At 68.6% G+C, this 15,909-nt stretch overlaps 1 protein-coding gene across 3 annotated transcripts in view; it reads right to left on the reverse strand.

The window, feature by feature from the left end:
- The window catches only part of RXRA (retinoid X receptor alpha), an 82,674-nt gene that overhangs the window by 1,136 nt on the left and 65,629 nt on the right, over positions 1–15,909 (reverse strand). For all 3 annotated transcript variants that reach the window (XM_036260410.1, XM_036260411.1, XM_036260412.1), the window contains 6 exons: positions 15,357–15,536; positions 6,844–7,013; positions 3,463–3,592; positions 2,534–2,666; positions 1,059–1,150; positions 643–748 (listed from right to left, as the gene is read on the reverse strand). In XM_036260410.1, the coding sequence (XP_036116303.1) occupies positions 643–748; positions 1,059–1,150; positions 2,534–2,666; positions 3,463–3,592; positions 6,844–7,013; positions 15,357–15,536 (811 nt within the window). The remainder of the gene's footprint in view (positions 1–642; positions 749–1,058; positions 1,151–2,533; positions 2,667–3,462; positions 3,593–6,843; positions 7,014–15,356; positions 15,537–15,909) is intronic.

Below are 15,909 nucleotides of genomic sequence, written 5' to 3' on the forward strand. Positions count from 1 at the left end.
GGAAGGGTGCAGGGCTGTGGGACCTCATGACATATGAAGGTCTGTGTTTTAGGGGGCCCGTGGTTGGCTGCCACATGACCTGCATTTTCTAGGCAGAAAGCGCAGCCTGGAGCCTGGAGGGGCCGGAGAGCCAGCTGCTTTTGGCCGAGCTGACCCGACAGCCGCAGCAGGTGCCAGGAACAGCCGGCCTGCCACCCACCCCAGCCTCGGCCTCCATCCGGGAGTGTGTGCACCCGCTGGGGGCCCGGAGAGGGAGGTCTGCTGTCCTGGACCCCCACCGGGTGTCCTTTCGGGGGGAGGGGGTACGGTGCAGACAAAGCTGAGCGGGCTCCCTTCGCCTGACACCCACCGCGCCCCACCCGTCCAGGCTCTGCTCTGGGGCAGCCCCTCTCCTCTGCCTGCTCCCCCGAGGCTGGGGGCGGGGCCTCCTCGGCGCCCACCCCCCCACGAGCAGAAGGTGGGCTGTGCCAGGGGCCAGCCTGGCGATGGGCTCCAGGGCGTGGGTGCCCCGGGCTGCCCTGGACCCGAGGGGCGCCGCCTGCCCGGGGCAGGAGCAGGGGCAGGGGCGGGGGCGGGGGCGGGGGCGGGGGAGGGGCCAGGGCGGGGCAGGGCGGAGCAGGGGCGGGGCGGGGCCGGGCTCACCTCCCGGGCTGCTCTGGGTACTTGTGCTTGCAGTACGCCTCCAGGGACGCGTAGACCTTCTCCCGCAACGCCTCCACTTCGGCCGGGTTCGAGAGCCCCTTGGAGTCTGCAAGGGAGACGGGGCCTCCGGTCAGCCCTCACCTGGGAAGGTGCCCTCCACGCAGTCCCACGAGAGGGCAGGCTGGTCTCCCGGACGGAGCCCGGACTGCCCGGAGCCCGGACCCGGGAAGCTCCCGGGAGCCTGTCCTTCCTGGACCCCAGGATTCCAGTCCAAGGCGCCAGCGTTGGAGGGCAGAACCCAGAAGGCCGCCGAGGCCTCGCCAACTGCGCAGGAGGAGCCGGCTCAGAGCCCCCCGCGGGCACAGGCCGCCCGGCACCCCCCGCACAGGGCCAGAGGAGGGGCGCGCGGGGCGTACCCGGGTTGAAGAGGACGATGGCGCGCAGGCAGCCCAGCTCCGTCTTGTCCATGTGCATGTCCCGCATCTTGGACACCAGCTCCGTCAGGACCCTGCGCAGGAAGCAGCGGCGCCAAGGCCACGTCAGACTGTGCCTCGTGGGGCCCTCTGGAAACACCCACAGGACTCGGGGGCCCAGTGTGGCCCCGGGGGGCAGCTACGCAGGGCAGGGCCACCCGGGAGCTGCCACGCCAGGCCTGTCCCCTCCTCCCAGCCAGCACAGTGGACCAGGGGGGCCTGCACGCCGGCCTGAGCCCAGGCTATCCTGTGGGTCTGCAGGCTGGGGAGGGACATCCTTGCAGCCCAGAAAAAGGTCAAGGGATGGGGTACAAGAGATGTGTACCCCATGCAGCCTCTGAGGCACCTGCACGTGGGCAGGGGTCGTGCTGCAGAGAGACGGGGCACAGCGCTCACACGAAGGCCAACAGAAAGCTGGGCCTCCCCCTGTGGCTCAGGACCCCAGGGACACAACTTGAGCGGTGCCTCTGTCCTGGTCACCTCTCTAGCAGCGGGGACCACTGAGCCGTCAGCCAGGTGCGTGGCTGGGCTGCCCTAAAGAAGGCTCCTGTAGACGAGAAACGCCGCACCCGCAGCCTCCATGGTGGCACCGCCCTACATCAGCGTGTTCAAGGCCCTGAGAAGTCCTGCAGCTAAGACACATCCATGCACTGTTTAAACCAGCACCTGCCCACGGTACGTGGCCACACCTTCTTGTACTTGGAACATCCCCGGGGTTCAAGGACCTGCTCCTTCATTGTATGACCCGCCCACAGGGCAGCATGCTTCCTGCCACTATTCCCCCAACCCTGATGTGTGGGTGAGAGTGGGGGCCGCTGTTCACCCGCAACCGCAGTGTCCATTCTCAGGGGCTCCCCTTGGACCCTTCCCCTTGGCCCGCCTCTCCCCACTACTCCTGTGCTACAGCCCCCAGGCCCGTCCAAGGGACCCTGTGACAACCCTCCCAGCTCACAGACAAAGCCAGCCCTGCTCCTGGTGAGCGACCTGGATGAAACAGGCCGCCAGGCCCTGGCGTGGGCCTGCCCCACACTCGACCACCCTGGGTGTGCTGAGAGTGGCCGAGGTGCAGGCAGGTGGTGAGCCGCCCCGGGCACCAGGAGCAGTGGCCGAAACACCGCTCGGGGACAGCGCCCCGCTCAGGACACTTGCGGCCGTGACGTGTTCCGGTCAGCGGCACGACTCGGGCACAGTGGACCTGACGGACCCAGCGAGGCCGTACCTACGAACAACCTACTTCTGCTTCTTAGAGAAGCAGCTCCCCTTCCCACACGGGACTGGAGAAGGGCTGGAAGGGCAGACCAGAGCGCCGGCTGCGGCTGCGAGGACCCCGGTGCTGGACGGGCGCGGGATCTAACCTTCACCCTGCGCTTCTCTCTGCGCCCCACTTTCCGGCCCCCGTGAACAGAGCAACGCCCCACCTGTCGAAGATGGCGCCCACCCCCGCGCTGTGGGCGCTGTTCCGGTGCACGTGCAGCCCGGTGGCGAGCAGGATCCCGTCCTTCACGGCGATGGACCGGTGGGAGAAGGAGGCGATGAGCAGCTCATTCCAGCCTGGTGGAGGGACAGGCGTCAGTCTGCTGGCCCGGGGCCGCTGGCCACCCTTCCCATCAGCCCCGCCCCTTCGAAGGCAGTGTGCACTATCACAGACCCAACCCAAGCTAGGGTTCCAAAAGTGGGCTCCGTGGAACCCGGGCCCCATGAGTGTTCCCCAGGAAGGAGGTTCCTGAGCACCTGTTTGGGAAATGGCATTCTTCTCTAGTGCACACTGGTACAGTAAAGGCCCTGAGAAGTCCTGCATATACACCTGTGGCTGTTGAATCCAGGCACCCAGATTCGGTTGCCCGGGGAAGTCTCTTTTTGCAAGTGCACAACGCTTGAGCCACGGAACTCCTAGGAGTGCCCACCAGTCTGACAACCACGGGACAGTGGCTGCCAGTCTGGTCCCAACAGCAAACTCTCAGAGATCAGCGTGTGCTACGTGGAAGCCACAAAACAGCCAACCACTGATCTGAACGAGGGGTGTCAGAGCCACAGGCCAACTCGGCGCTCTCGTCACATGAGCAGAGGAACCAGAGCAGGTGTCCATGGGTGGGGAAAAGGTGGGAAAGAAACCTGAGACCACTTCTGCTGTGAACGAATCACAGGGGGCAGCCTCCGTCAGCGCAGCGAGCCCAGCCTGCTCCCAAGCAAGCAGGGGAGGTTCCGGCTTCACCGCTGCCTGTCACATGGCCCACGCCCCGTAACCCTGACCACAGCCCCAGTGCCCGGGTCAGCCCCCTTTTACGGGGGACTGAGGCCCAGGAGAGGGCTGCCCTGGGAGCACGGCCCCCCAGGCCCGGCCACGCACCTGCCCTCAGCAAGATGACCTGGTCGTCCAGCGGCAGCTCGGAGAAGTGCGGGACCCGCTTGGCCCACTCCACCAGCGTGAAGAGCTGCTTGTCCGCCGCCTGGCAGATGTTGGTGACGGGGTCGTTGGGCTGCGTGAGAAAGGGCACCTCGGTGAGGGCACACGAGAACCAGCCGGACCCGCAGAGCTGCGTGTGCCCCCGACATCCACGGCCGAACCCCCGGAACCTGTGACCACGGGACCTTCCACGGCCGAAGGGACTTTGCAGACATGACCAGGTTAAGGATCTGAGATGGGCGGTGACCCTGGACGACAGGAGGGGCCCAGTGTCATCACAGGGGACCTCACAGAGGCAGGCGCGAGTCAGAGTCGGGAGATGTGAGGACGGAGCAGAGGTCGGAGGAGGGAAGCTGGAGGGAGGGGCCTCGAGCCCCGGAGGGTGAGGCTGTGGTCCTGGGGAAGGATGGAAGTGATGCCCCCAGAGGGACTGGCTTGCAGGGGGCCCGGTCTGCAGGGGGACCAGCCCGCAGGGGGACCGGCCCACAGAGGGACCGGCCCGCAGGGGGACCGGCCCACAGAGGGACCGGCCCGCAGGGGCACCGGCCCACAGAGGGACCGGCCCGCAGGGGGACCGGTCTGCAAGGGGCCTGCTCAGCTGACCCGCCTTCCACCCTGTGGGGCTGGTCTCAGGCTCTGACCCTGACAACTGTGAGGCACTGAGACAGGTGTTTTCAGCGCCGTTTGTGGTCACGCGGCTACAGCTGCCGCAGGGGCACCCAGCCGTGACTTGGGTCCCACTGCACGGGCAGAGGGAGGGGCAGCTGAGGCCCTCTGGACAGTGCCAGCCAGAAGGGATTCCCCAGTCGTTCTGGCTGATGAGGAGCCCAGGCAGGCCTCAGGGCTGCCTGCTCCCAGCTCCAGGCATGTGGGGCTGGGCGGGCACACAGCCCTCTGGGTCCCCGAGCCGGGGGGCGGGGTCGTGCACCTGGGAGACAGGAAATCCCTCCCTCTGGAGCCCACAATGGCCGGCGCTCCTCTGAAGAGCCCCTGGCGGAAACCATCTGCCCCCAGCCTCGCGGTCTGGACGCCGGGCTGGACGGAGGGCCCGCAGTGCTGCCACCAACCGGCTCGGGCCAGCAGGCCGAGCAGCGCAGAGCGGGGACCCGGAGCAGCCAGGGCTTCCGGGACAACACGGTCAGAGCAGCCCGAGGACCCCGGGAGGGCCGGGCAGCGCACAGCGGGGACCCGGAGCAGCCAGGGCTTCCGGGACAACACGGTCAGAGCAGCCCGAGGACCCCGGGAGGGCCGGGCAGCGCACAGCGGGGACCCGGAGCAGCCAGGGCTTCCGGGACAACACGGTCAGAGCAGCCCGAGGACCCCGGGAGGGCTGGGCAGCGCAGAGCGGGGACCCGGAGCAGCCAGGGCTTCCGGGACAACACGGTCAGAGCAGCCCGAGGACCCCGGGAGGGCTGGGCAGCGCACCAGCCCGGGGGTGACCCTGCAGCCGCCCTCCCAGGAACCCCTCAGCTCCAGGGTCCTCCTCGGCTCTCCTGCAGGCCGCTGGGCCCCGACTCCGCAGGCCCACACCCTGCACCACATGCCTGCCCGGCACCCCAGCAGACACTCACCCGCACCCCTCAGATCAGGGACCCGACCGAGAGCCCCGAGAGAGGCTGGCCTGCCCGGGACCCGGTTCCGGCGACAAGCCAGCAGCTGGGGGGGCCAGAGGCCAGGCGGGCACCAGGGGAGCCCCCTTCTGGATGGAGTGTCTCCCTCCTGCCCGCGCTGTGCGGGCTGTACCCCTTGCCTCTCCACAAAGAGCAGCCCACGAAGTGGGAGCCCAGGTGGTGGACAGGGGCCCGGGGAGCCATGCAAGGAGGCAGCGGGGGTGGGGCAGGGCTGATTCGAACCCCGACCGAAGCCCCAGGGAACAGGCCGTGTCCCGGCCACTGGCCAGCAGCCCCCAGAGCCCTCGAGGGGATGAGCTGGCACCCTGGGCACTCGTGGGCCGGGGCCTCGCAGGTGACTCGTCCGCTGGGACCGGGATGGGTGGAGACCGGATGGGGCAGGGGCTGTGGGCCATGTGACCTGCATGGGAGGTACAGGGCTGGGCGGGGGGGAGGGGGCTCCCTATGGGGCGGGGGCTGGGAGGGGTCCAGCTGTGGCCTCCAGCCAACACCCAGCTTCTCATGGGCCTCAACAACACAGGTTTAATGAGCTCCCGGTGCCCTGTGGGAGGCCCATCCTGTCCTAGGAGACAGCAGGACCCCTGGCAGAGGCCGGGCCCCCCCCCCCCCATGGCTCAGGAGGCACCAGCTGCGGGAAGGGGCCTAACGGGCCGCCTGGAGGGGGACCCAGGCCCACCCACCAGGAGCTGCAGCGCGAGGTGGGACACGAGAGGCAGGTGCGTGCCCTTCGTGGGATCCCTGCACCCGCCAGCCGCCTGCCTGCGGCCTCCACCACCTCCCTCCGAAACCACGGGAGCAGATGCCAGATCTGTGCTCGAGTGTCCTCGCTCGACAGAATCACTCGTCGGCTGCCCTTTCCGCTCTCCCGGTTTTTGCTTTTTGGAGTTTCTGCTCGCTCAGGAGGCCCTCACAGCGGCCTCCCTCCCTCACTGGGACCGGACGGTGGGCCCGGGGAGGGCTGGGCGGCCGAGGCCTCACGGAGCAGGAAGCAGCCTGCTGGAGCCGCGTGGGCAGATCGGAGGGGACCCCCACTCCTGGACTGGGGCTGGGCCATGTGTGAGCACCACCCGCAGAGGGGTCGCTGTCCCTGGCCGGAGGTGGGCAGCGAGGAGCAGCTGGTGCCACCCCAGCCCCGTGGCGACGAGGGAGAATGCACCACCACGCTGTCACCACGTGCCAGGGGCCGTGACGGGAAGATCGGGGCGGAGCCCACCTAACAGGGCGAGGCCCACCTTAGCAGGGCGTGAGGGGGACCCCAGGGAAAGGGGCTCCCTGAGGAAGTGACACCTTAGCTGAGATAGAAGCCTGAGGAGTCAGCAAGGGCAGCATGGGCAAAGGCCCTGGGGTTGGGGTGAAGGACAGCAGGGTGAGTCTGGGCCACTGAGGGAGATGCCAGGGTAACCTTAGGGTAGGCCTGGATGACCTCAGGGTCAGCCTCAGAGCTCTGGTCCCAGCCCTGAACCCACAGGGGAGACACGTGGTGCCGCCCACAAAGCGAGGGCGGACACAGGATTCCCACAACCGGCTGGACGATGGACGGGAGACACGAAGCATGAAGGTCAGGGTCACGTCCTCGCTTCACCTTGGGGATCAGAGCCACGCACCCCACGGCACGGCGCTCAGCAGGGTGGGCCCCGAGCAGCACCGGCCCTTGCCGCCTCGGTGGGAGGCCATGTGGGCGGGCGGCACTCACCGAGCTGGGGTTCAGCCCCATGTTGGCCTCCACGTAGGTCTCCGTCTTGGGCTCGACGGCCAGCTCGGCCTCCAGGATCTTCTCCACCGGCATGTCCTCGTTGGCACTGCTCGTGGACTCCACCTCGTTCTCGTTCCGGTCCTTGCCCCGCTGCCGCTCCTCCTGCACGGCTGGGACAGAGCACACCCACCTCACTGACCCACTCAGCGACGGCCACGCCAGCCACCGCCTGTCCTCCACGGCTGGGACCAGAGCACACCCGCCTCACCGATCCACTCAGCGACGGCCACGCCAGCCACCGCCTGTCCTCCACGGCTGGGACCAGAGCACACCCGCCTCACCGATCCACTCAGCGACGGCCACACCAGCCACAGCCTGTCCTCCACGGCTGGGACCAGAGCACACCCGCCTCACCGATCCACTCAGCGACGGCCACGCCAGCCACCGCCTGTCCTCCTGCACGGCTGGGACCAGAGCACACCCGCCTCACCAATCCACTCAGCGACGGCCACGCCAGCCACCGCCTGTCCTCCTGCACGGCTGGGACCAGAGCACACCCGCCTCACCAATCCACTCAGCGACGGCCACGCCAGCCACAGCCTGTCCTCCACGGCTGGGACCAGAGCACACCCGCCTCACCAACCCACTCAGCGACGGCCACACCAGCCACGGCGACAGCCTTTCCTCCTGCACAGCTGGGACACGGAGCACACCCGCCTCACCGATCCACTCAGCGACGGCCACACCAGCCACGGCGACGGCCTGTCCTCCTGCACGGCTGGGACACAGAGCACACCCGCCTCACTGACCCACTCAGCGACGGCCACGCCAGCCACCGCCTGTCCTCCACGGCTGGGACAGAGCACACCCGCCTCACTCACCCACTCAGCGACGGCCACGCCAGCCACCACCTGTCCTCCACGGCTGGGACAGAGCACACCCGCCTCACTGACCCACTCAGCGACGGCCACGCCAGCCACCGCCTGTCCTCCACGGCTGGGACAGAGCACACCCGCCTCACTGACCCACTCAGCAACGGCCACACCAGCCACAGCCTGTCCTCCACGGCTGGGACAGAGCACACCCGCCTCACTGACCCACTCAGCGACGGCCACACCAGCCACAGCCTGTCCTCCACGGCTGGGACCAGAGCACACCCGCCTCACCGATCCACTCAGCGACGGCCACGCCAGCCACAGCCTGTCCTCCTGCACGGCTGGGACAGAGCACACCCGCCTCACTGACCCACTCAGCGACGGCCACGCCAGCCACCGCCTGTCCTCCACGGCTGGGACCAGAGCACACCCGCCTCACCGACCCACTCAGCGACGGCCACGCCAGCCACCGCCTGTCCTCCACGGCTGGGACAGAGCACACCCGCCTCACCGACCCACTCAGCGACGGCCACGCCAGCCATGGTGACAGCCTGTCCTCCTGCACAGCTGGGGCCCAGAGCACACCCGCCTCACCGATCCACTCAGCGACGGCCATGCCAGCCATGGTGACAGCCTGTCCTCCTGCACAGCTGGGACACAGAGCACACCCGCCTCACCGATCCACTCAGTGACGGCCACGCCAGCCACCGCTTGTCCTCCACGGCTGGGATCAGAGCACACCCGCCTCACCGATCCACTCAGTGACGGCCACGCCAGCCACCGCTTGTCCTCCACGGCTGGGATCAGAGCACACCCGCCTCACCGATCCACTCAGCGACGGCCACGCCAGCCACAGCCTGTCCTGCACGGCTGGGACACAGAGCACACCTGCCTCACCGATCCACTCAACGACAGCCACGACAGCCACGGCGACGGCCTGTCCTCGGGGAGTCAGCAGCTCAGCAGAGACCCCAGCACGGACACAGAAGGGCTCTGATGGGCCACGACTCAGGAGAAGCAGGGAGGTGGGTGCAGGCACAGGAGGGCCCTGCAGAGGCCCAGAGCAGAGGCGTATGGAGGACGAACAGTGGGAAGTCGGGAGGTGGCCCAGCTCCTAGGAGCCCAGGAAGAAAAGCCACTGGGGGGAGGTGGAGAAGGGATTCTCTTCAGCTCTGCCCCCAGAACGACCCACGTGGCAGAAAGTCAAGGGGCCGGAGCACGCCACACGGGGTGTTTGAGACCTCTGCCTTCAGAACCATGCCGCTCGAGCTGCTCCCCGAGGGGCCGGGGCTCCCTGGGTCACCCAGCAGGCCCGACAACAGCAGCCAGAGCCAGGCCACCACCCAGCACACCCGGGGGAGCCTGGGCTCCACCCCCTCCGCTCTGGTGGGGGCAAGAAGGACGTTAAGCGGGTGGGGGGGGAGGCCACGGCCAGCGGGGCTGCCCACAGAGCACCGTCACAGCCCGAGCGGCTGGCGCGTCATGGCCGTGCCCTCAGGGACGCCCCGGGGCCACGTGCGGCAGGAGCAATGCTGGCCTTGCGGCCCTCCCCCAGCCCACCCTCCTGTGCTCCTGCTCTGCTGAGCCAGAGACCTGTCCGCAGACTCCGGGGGTACCCATGGCTTCCTCAGGGCTGGCTCCTCAGCCCCCACCCCAGACAAGAACCTCGGCTTCGCGGGGCCTCCGGGGACCCCCCACTGGGAGCTTGGGGGAAACGCCCGTGCACAGGCCCAGCCCGCTGCGGGAAGGGCCTGGAAACCTCCCTGCTCAAGCCCAGGGCAGCGGACCCGGGAGGGCCGAGGCAGGCAGAGCTGGGCCGCCTCCTGGGGCAACGCCCTGGGCCACAGGCTCCGGTAGGAGATGGGGAGACCGTCCTGAGCTAGGGGGGCCTCAGGCCAGGCTTGGGTCCCCCATAGCATCCTAGGGGCGTGGGTGGCTCGCTCCTGCAGGGAACACCGGGGCCATAAGGACGGGGCGGTGTGGGCAGCTGCTGGCACTCGGGAGGGGTGGGAGGTGGCCGAGGGCCGCCATGCTCCGCGGGACCGACCCCCCAACCCCGCCAGAGTCGTGCCCTCTCAGACCCCTGGATTCCACACGCCCCCAGCCCACCCTGCTTGAACCCACCTCCCTGGGGGCCATCCTGCTACCCAGAGGCACAGGAGCGCAGCCCCGAGTCCCCGAGGGCAGCACCCATCAGCTCCCGCCAGGGGCCCGCTCAGATGGGCTCACTCCCACACCTGCTGCGCTCTGCACACAGCCGGCCGCCCAGCAGCCCTGGCGGGCTCAGCGTGGGCCTCCCAAGGACACCCACACCCCACATGCCACCGCCTCGCCCCCTGGACCGGCCTCTCCCTACTCCTGGCCCACCCCAGGTTCACGGCCCAGAGCCAGCTCGGAGCCCCCTCCCTGCCAAGGCTCAGTGCCTCCCGGGCTCCCGGGCTCTCTTGCCCCCTGGGCCTCGGACAGGTTCTCCCGCCCCTCCGTGGATGCAGTCACGGGCAGACACAGCCCCCGTCCTCACGGACCCTGGCTGTCACCGGACCACGTCCGTCCAGACCCACCCTGCCCTGGCGGCCAGGGCCCAAGCTCAGGGCAGCCTCTCCCGGCCCTGTGCCCCTGGCTTCCGCATGGGCTCGGGGACACTGGGAATCAGGACAGAGTTCGGGAGGAGGGGGAGGTGTCCCAGCAGCCACGGTTCCCGGCGAGCAGCCCACGTTCCACACTCCCCGAGGCGTAGGGTATGCGGGCTCCCTGCCTCGTGCTGGGGATCCCCCAGGCTGCTGGGTCCCCCTCACTCCGCCCAGAGCTGCTGTGGTCCCGTTAACACCTCTCCACCACCCAGAGCCCGTGCCAGGCCCCGCCGCCAGCCGCGCAGAGATGCTGGGACCCGTCTGTGCCCCTCTCCGGGCCGCGGGCTCCCTGAGGGCAGGCCCGGTGTCCTCCCTGCAGACAGGGCACCCAGAGCTGCCCCATGCCGGGGGCTGTGCCCTCCAAGGCCCAGAGGGCTGACTTGGTGAGGGCCTTTCTGTCCACGTGGTCACACTCAACGACCTTCACGGGCGCCAGCTGGGCCAAGGAGCCAGGCAGAGGCCTCGTGGCCACGTTTTTGCAAGCCTGGCTCTTCTGGAAAATCCGACAGCAGGTGTGGGCTGGGGGAGCTCAAGCTGGCAGGCAGATGGCAAGGAGCCTCCAGGACTGCGGAGGCCGCTGCCCCAGCCCCCCCACGCCCCCCGCCAGGCCCCCTCCACGGGGTCACGAGCCAGCAAGGCAGACGAGGCAGGAGGAAGCTACACACACTGACTGGGCCAGCGTTCAGGGTGATGGGGACCCAGCACCCAGGCAGGCCCACATCCCTGAGACCCGGGATGGGTCCCCAAGGTCTGACCCTGGGCAGAACCCTGAACCCTCAGAGGCAGGACGCAGCTGAGAAGCACAGGGCTCAGCTCAGCCAGCTCACTGTACCAGGCGGGGAAACTGAGGCTGGCAGCAGGGGCCGAGCTCTCAGGACAGCGGGAGGCTGAGAGCAGCCGGCTCGGAGGCAGACAGCCGTCCCCAGACCCTGCTCCCCTCCCAGCTGCGTGGCCCCGGCTCGGTCTTCAGGCTGGGCCCACGAGGAGGTGCCCGGAGATGCTCCCCCAGGCCGGCAGGGAGCCCCTCCCTCTGCAGACAGCCCAGGGCGCAGGGAGCGGGCCGCCTCCTGGGGGCAGCAGGAACCGAGCGGCGTAATGTCACTTCTCGCGGGCGGCAGAGGGGGCGGCAGAGAGCTGCCAGGCGGCCACCTAGACAGACAGTCCTGTTCCCCCTGATCCGCAGGTGCCAGGCAGCCGCGGGCAGGAGGCGGCTGGGAAGATGGGGTCCTGAGCACAGGGGGCAGAGGAGGCAGGGAAGACCCTCCACGGCAGCCAAACACAGCCTGGGAGGGGGACTTAACCCCCAACACAACAGGGTCCCGTGGGCGGGACGGGAGTAGCAGCCCCTCGGCCAGAGCATGACACCCCGCCCTGCCGCAGTGCATGGCCACACCGGCTCCAGGCCGGCGGGAAGCTGGGAGGGGGAAGGGCCGCCGGGTTGGCGGGCACCCTGGCCTTGCTGCCTCCTCTGCTGTGGGCGCTGCCACCCAGCTGGGGCTGCCTCTGTCCCATTCGTGGCCCCGGAGAGGCAGGGCTGCATTTCACCAAAAGGCTCTGTCACCATCACCTCTTCCAGGGCCCGGGCACCTGAGACCCGCAGAGGGGGCCCCTGACAGCGGTCACACGGTGATAGGGTCCCTGCAGCTCAGAGGACACGTCCCTCCTTTAGCTAAGGGACTCAATCCAGGACCAGAAGACTGCACAGGAGAGGGATCACGTGATGCACACGCACACACGTGTGTGCCATGGCATCTGCTCGCCAAGCCCACCGGCCAGGCGCCCCCAACAAGCCGGTGGTGGGCCACCCTGCCAACACCTTCACTGCGCAGAAGGGGACACCGAGGCCCAGAGGTGCAGGCTCCCCACAAGCCGGTGGTGGGCCACCCTGCCAACACCTTCACTGTGCAGAAGGGGACACCGAGGCCCAGAGGTGCAGGCTCCCCAACAAGCCGGTGGTGGGACACCCTGCCAACACCTTCACTGTGCAGAAGGGGACACCGAGGCCCAGAGGTGCAGGCTCCCCAACAAGCCGGTGGTGGGCCACCCTGCCAACACCTTCACTGTGCAGAAGGGGACACCGAGGCCCAGAGGTGCAGGCTCCCCAACAAGCCGGTGGTGGGCCACCCTGCCAACACCTTCACTGCGCAGAAGGGGACACCGAGGCCCAGAGGTGCAGGCGTTTGCCCAGTGGTGACGGGCTCTCCTCTGCAGCAGACACGTGTGGGGCCACGCCTGCCTCTGTGTGTGCACACACCTGCGCGCACACCTGCACACACCTGCGCACACCAGACACCGCCACAGCCGCACCCCAATCCCTCAGAGTCCAGAGACAGGGTGGGGGGCAGGAAGCGGAGGGAGAGGGGAAACAGGGAGGTGGGGGCAATGTCACCCCAGGTAGAGGCCAGGTCCCCCCCAGACTGTGAACCCCCAAGCCTGGGGCCTGCCTCCCCCCAGACCAGGAGGCACCAAGCCCTGCACCACGCGCTCCAGCCAAGCGGCCGGGCTCAGCCTGCAGGGGCCGCCCCCTTCGCCCCGACGCTGTGGAGTCCCTGCGGCTGCTGTGCTCACAGGCCCCGCCACCACCCGACAGACTGTCGTCCGCGGCATCCCTCCTTAGCCCAGGGGGGTCCCGTGGGCCCCGGGCCAGAGGCCCCGCTCCCCACGGCCCGCCAGCCCAGGCTGCCCCCACGGCTCTGCGGGCACGGCTGCCTGTGTGCAGCTGATTCCCCCGCGAGGCCCAGGCTTCGCCGAGGTGGGCCGTGCACAGGCCAGTCAGTGCTCACCCTCTAAGCTCCCGGCCAGGGTACTCCGGGGTGCCGCCTACCCCCCTTGCCCTGGGCTGCTGTGCTGCCCTGATACCCATGGCCAACAGCGCCACCACCACCAGGAAGCCCTCCTCGCAGCTGTGTGCCCAGAACAGCAGAGAGGAGCTGTGCCTTGGGACGTACCCAGGGGGCGGGGCAGTGCCTAGCACCCACTATGGGCGGCATGACCGGTGTGGGGGCGGGGGCGTGCCTCCTGACCCCTCTGGGCCACTGTCCTGGGAGACTGTAGAGCCCCCTGCAGGGCTTGCCCGATGCCCGAGGCGGGGAGGTGCCTCTTCTGGGCAACCAGAGGGCCCTGCACCTCCCCTAAGTCACAGTGGAGGGCCTGCCTGGCTATGACGCTCACTTTCAATGAAGGATACCCACAGCTCACGGCTGTAGGCCCAGTGCCCAGCGTGGTGCCCAGTGTGCTGCCAGGCACCAGGGTGGTGAGCTCGGCGAGTCAGATCTCGGCAACAGTCCCAGCTGCGCTGCCCTGCAGGAGCCTGAGCCGCGTGCCGGGGTACCTCTCCCCTGCACAGTGCTGCAGCCCTCGGCCAGGCTCCCCCGTCCACGCCCACCACACACGTGCCCGTGCGTCCATCCTCAGGAACACGACTGTGTCCGACCACTTCCCGCAAGTCCTGTCTGACTGCACGGGGCGCCCAGGGGCCGGGGCCGGGCACACACTCCCTCGGCGGCCCAAGAAAGCAGCTCTGGCCCTGCCGGGTCTGGCTAGCGGCTGGAGCGTGGGCCCACGGACCAGAGTCATGAGCTCCATCCCAGTCAAGGGCACGACCTCAGCCCCTGAGGGTCATGTGGGACGCAACCAGCCGATGTGTCCCTCTCGCATCAATGTTTCTCTCCCCCCGCCTCCCCGCCCGCTCGCCTTCTATGTGAAAATAAAATGGAAAAAGAAATATCCTCAGGTGAGGATTCAAAAAAACGAAATCAGCTCTGCACTGGGAGCCTGAGGCCGTCACCCGCATGTGACTGGACGGGCCCGGGACCCCCTGGGCCTCCTGCACAAGGAGTGCGGGCCGAGCACTGCACGGAACCTGCTCCGACCGGGGCCCAGTGGGCAGGGCCCAGCTCCCTGCTGGGGGTGCAGACCCGCTGCCCTGGCCAGGTGTGCCAGCCGCGGGAGACGGGGCCGCAGAGACCCCCCATCACCACACTCCACGCCCCTGCAGCCACGGGGAGGAAACCCTGCGGGACCCTGTGGCACAGCTGAGGTTTCGGTTTCTGAACAAGAACAACTGGGGCTGAGAAGGAGGAGGATGGAGAGAAACCACAGCCACCACAAGAGGACAGTCAGGAGCCGGTGGGGAGGAGATGGACACACGCCAGCCACGCCTGGGCCACGGGAGCAGCCACAGTGAAGAAGGGAACAGACTTCAAGACCCCAACTTCACGGGGCCCACCCCTGCGCCTGCATGGAAGCTGACCTCGGGGAGAGTCACTCAGAGTGCAGGGGTCACCAAACCCATAGATGGGGAAACCGAGGCACGGACAGCAAGTAGCTAGGAGGAGACCACACTGCAAACCGGGTGAGGGCTTGGACCCAGGTCTGGCTGCACCACTTGACAATTTCAGTGACCCTAAGGAGTGACCTTCGTGAGACTTGTCCACACCCACCCTTGACGAATGTCAATAAAACGGGCTCACGAATCCCAGGCCAAGCAGCCGGCAGCCGGAGCCCCGCTGCCCCCAGGACCTGCCGCTGGGAGTCACCTGCCCGGTCTGCAGGGGGAAGAGGGCAGACGGGCCCCGGCATCCGGCGGGCGTGGGGACACCCGAAGGCCTCTGGAGTTCCCTACACCCTCAATCAGCACTGTCCCCAAAGTTGCCTCCTCGACTGTCTCCTTACTGGACAGCAGGAACACGACCCCGCGACCCATGCGCACCCGCTGTCCCAGCCTCAGTCCATCCCGCCCCCACCTCCCACCTCCAGCCATGGCCTCACTGTCCTGCCTCCGCCTGTCTCCCTGCAGCCAGTGCTGGGCCCAGGGCACAGCGACCACAGGGAGGGTCTGAGCAGCGACCGTCCCCAGCGGCACTGAGACCACTGGCCTGAGGCTGCTCTCCTGGCCCGAGCCTGGCACACAGCAGGCGCTCAGCGGGGGTCTGCTGAGTGACACCAGCGGCCAGCGCAGGAGCGAGCCTCCCGTCGTCAGAGGCACGCGAGCAGCCGCGGAGCCTACCTTCGCGCTTCATGCCCATGGCCAGGCACTTCTGGTAGCGGCAGTACTGGCAGCGGTTGCGCTGCCGCTTGTCGATCAGGCAGTCCTTGTTGTCCCGGCAGGTGTAGGTCAGGTCCTTGCGCACCGTCCGCTTGAAGAAGCCCTTGCAGCCCTCACAGCTGTACACGCCGTAGTGCTTGCCTGTGGGCGCGGGCGCGGGCGTGAGCTCCTGCGCCCCGCGGCCCGGTCCCCACGGCCCCACAGAGCGCAGCCCCCGCCGGGGGCCATCGGGGTGCGGAGGTTGACGTGAGGGGCCCTGGGCCCACGGCTCAGCCCCGACGACCAGGGCCTGTGCTGCGGCCCCTGACACCACACTGCCGCCAACGGCTGCCTCCTCTCGCGAAGCCTCCGGACCCCCTGCCCACTGGGGGCTCCCCGACTTACTGTCTCCCCGACGTGAAAACCCCAGAAGGGCCCCTGTGAAAGGCCCGGAGCTCCGTGCACCGCCCCCCGGCTCGCAGGCTCCTGCCTCCCCGCACCCGCCCGGACCCGCGGCCCCTGCGCAGGCGGCCTA

This window comes from Molossus molossus, unplaced genomic scaffold (assembly GCF_014108415.1).
Source record: "Molossus molossus isolate mMolMol1 unplaced genomic scaffold, mMolMol1.p scaffold_m16_p_14, whole genome shotgun sequence".
NCBI classification, from domain to species: domain Eukaryota; kingdom Metazoa; phylum Chordata; class Mammalia; order Chiroptera; family Molossidae; genus Molossus; species Molossus molossus.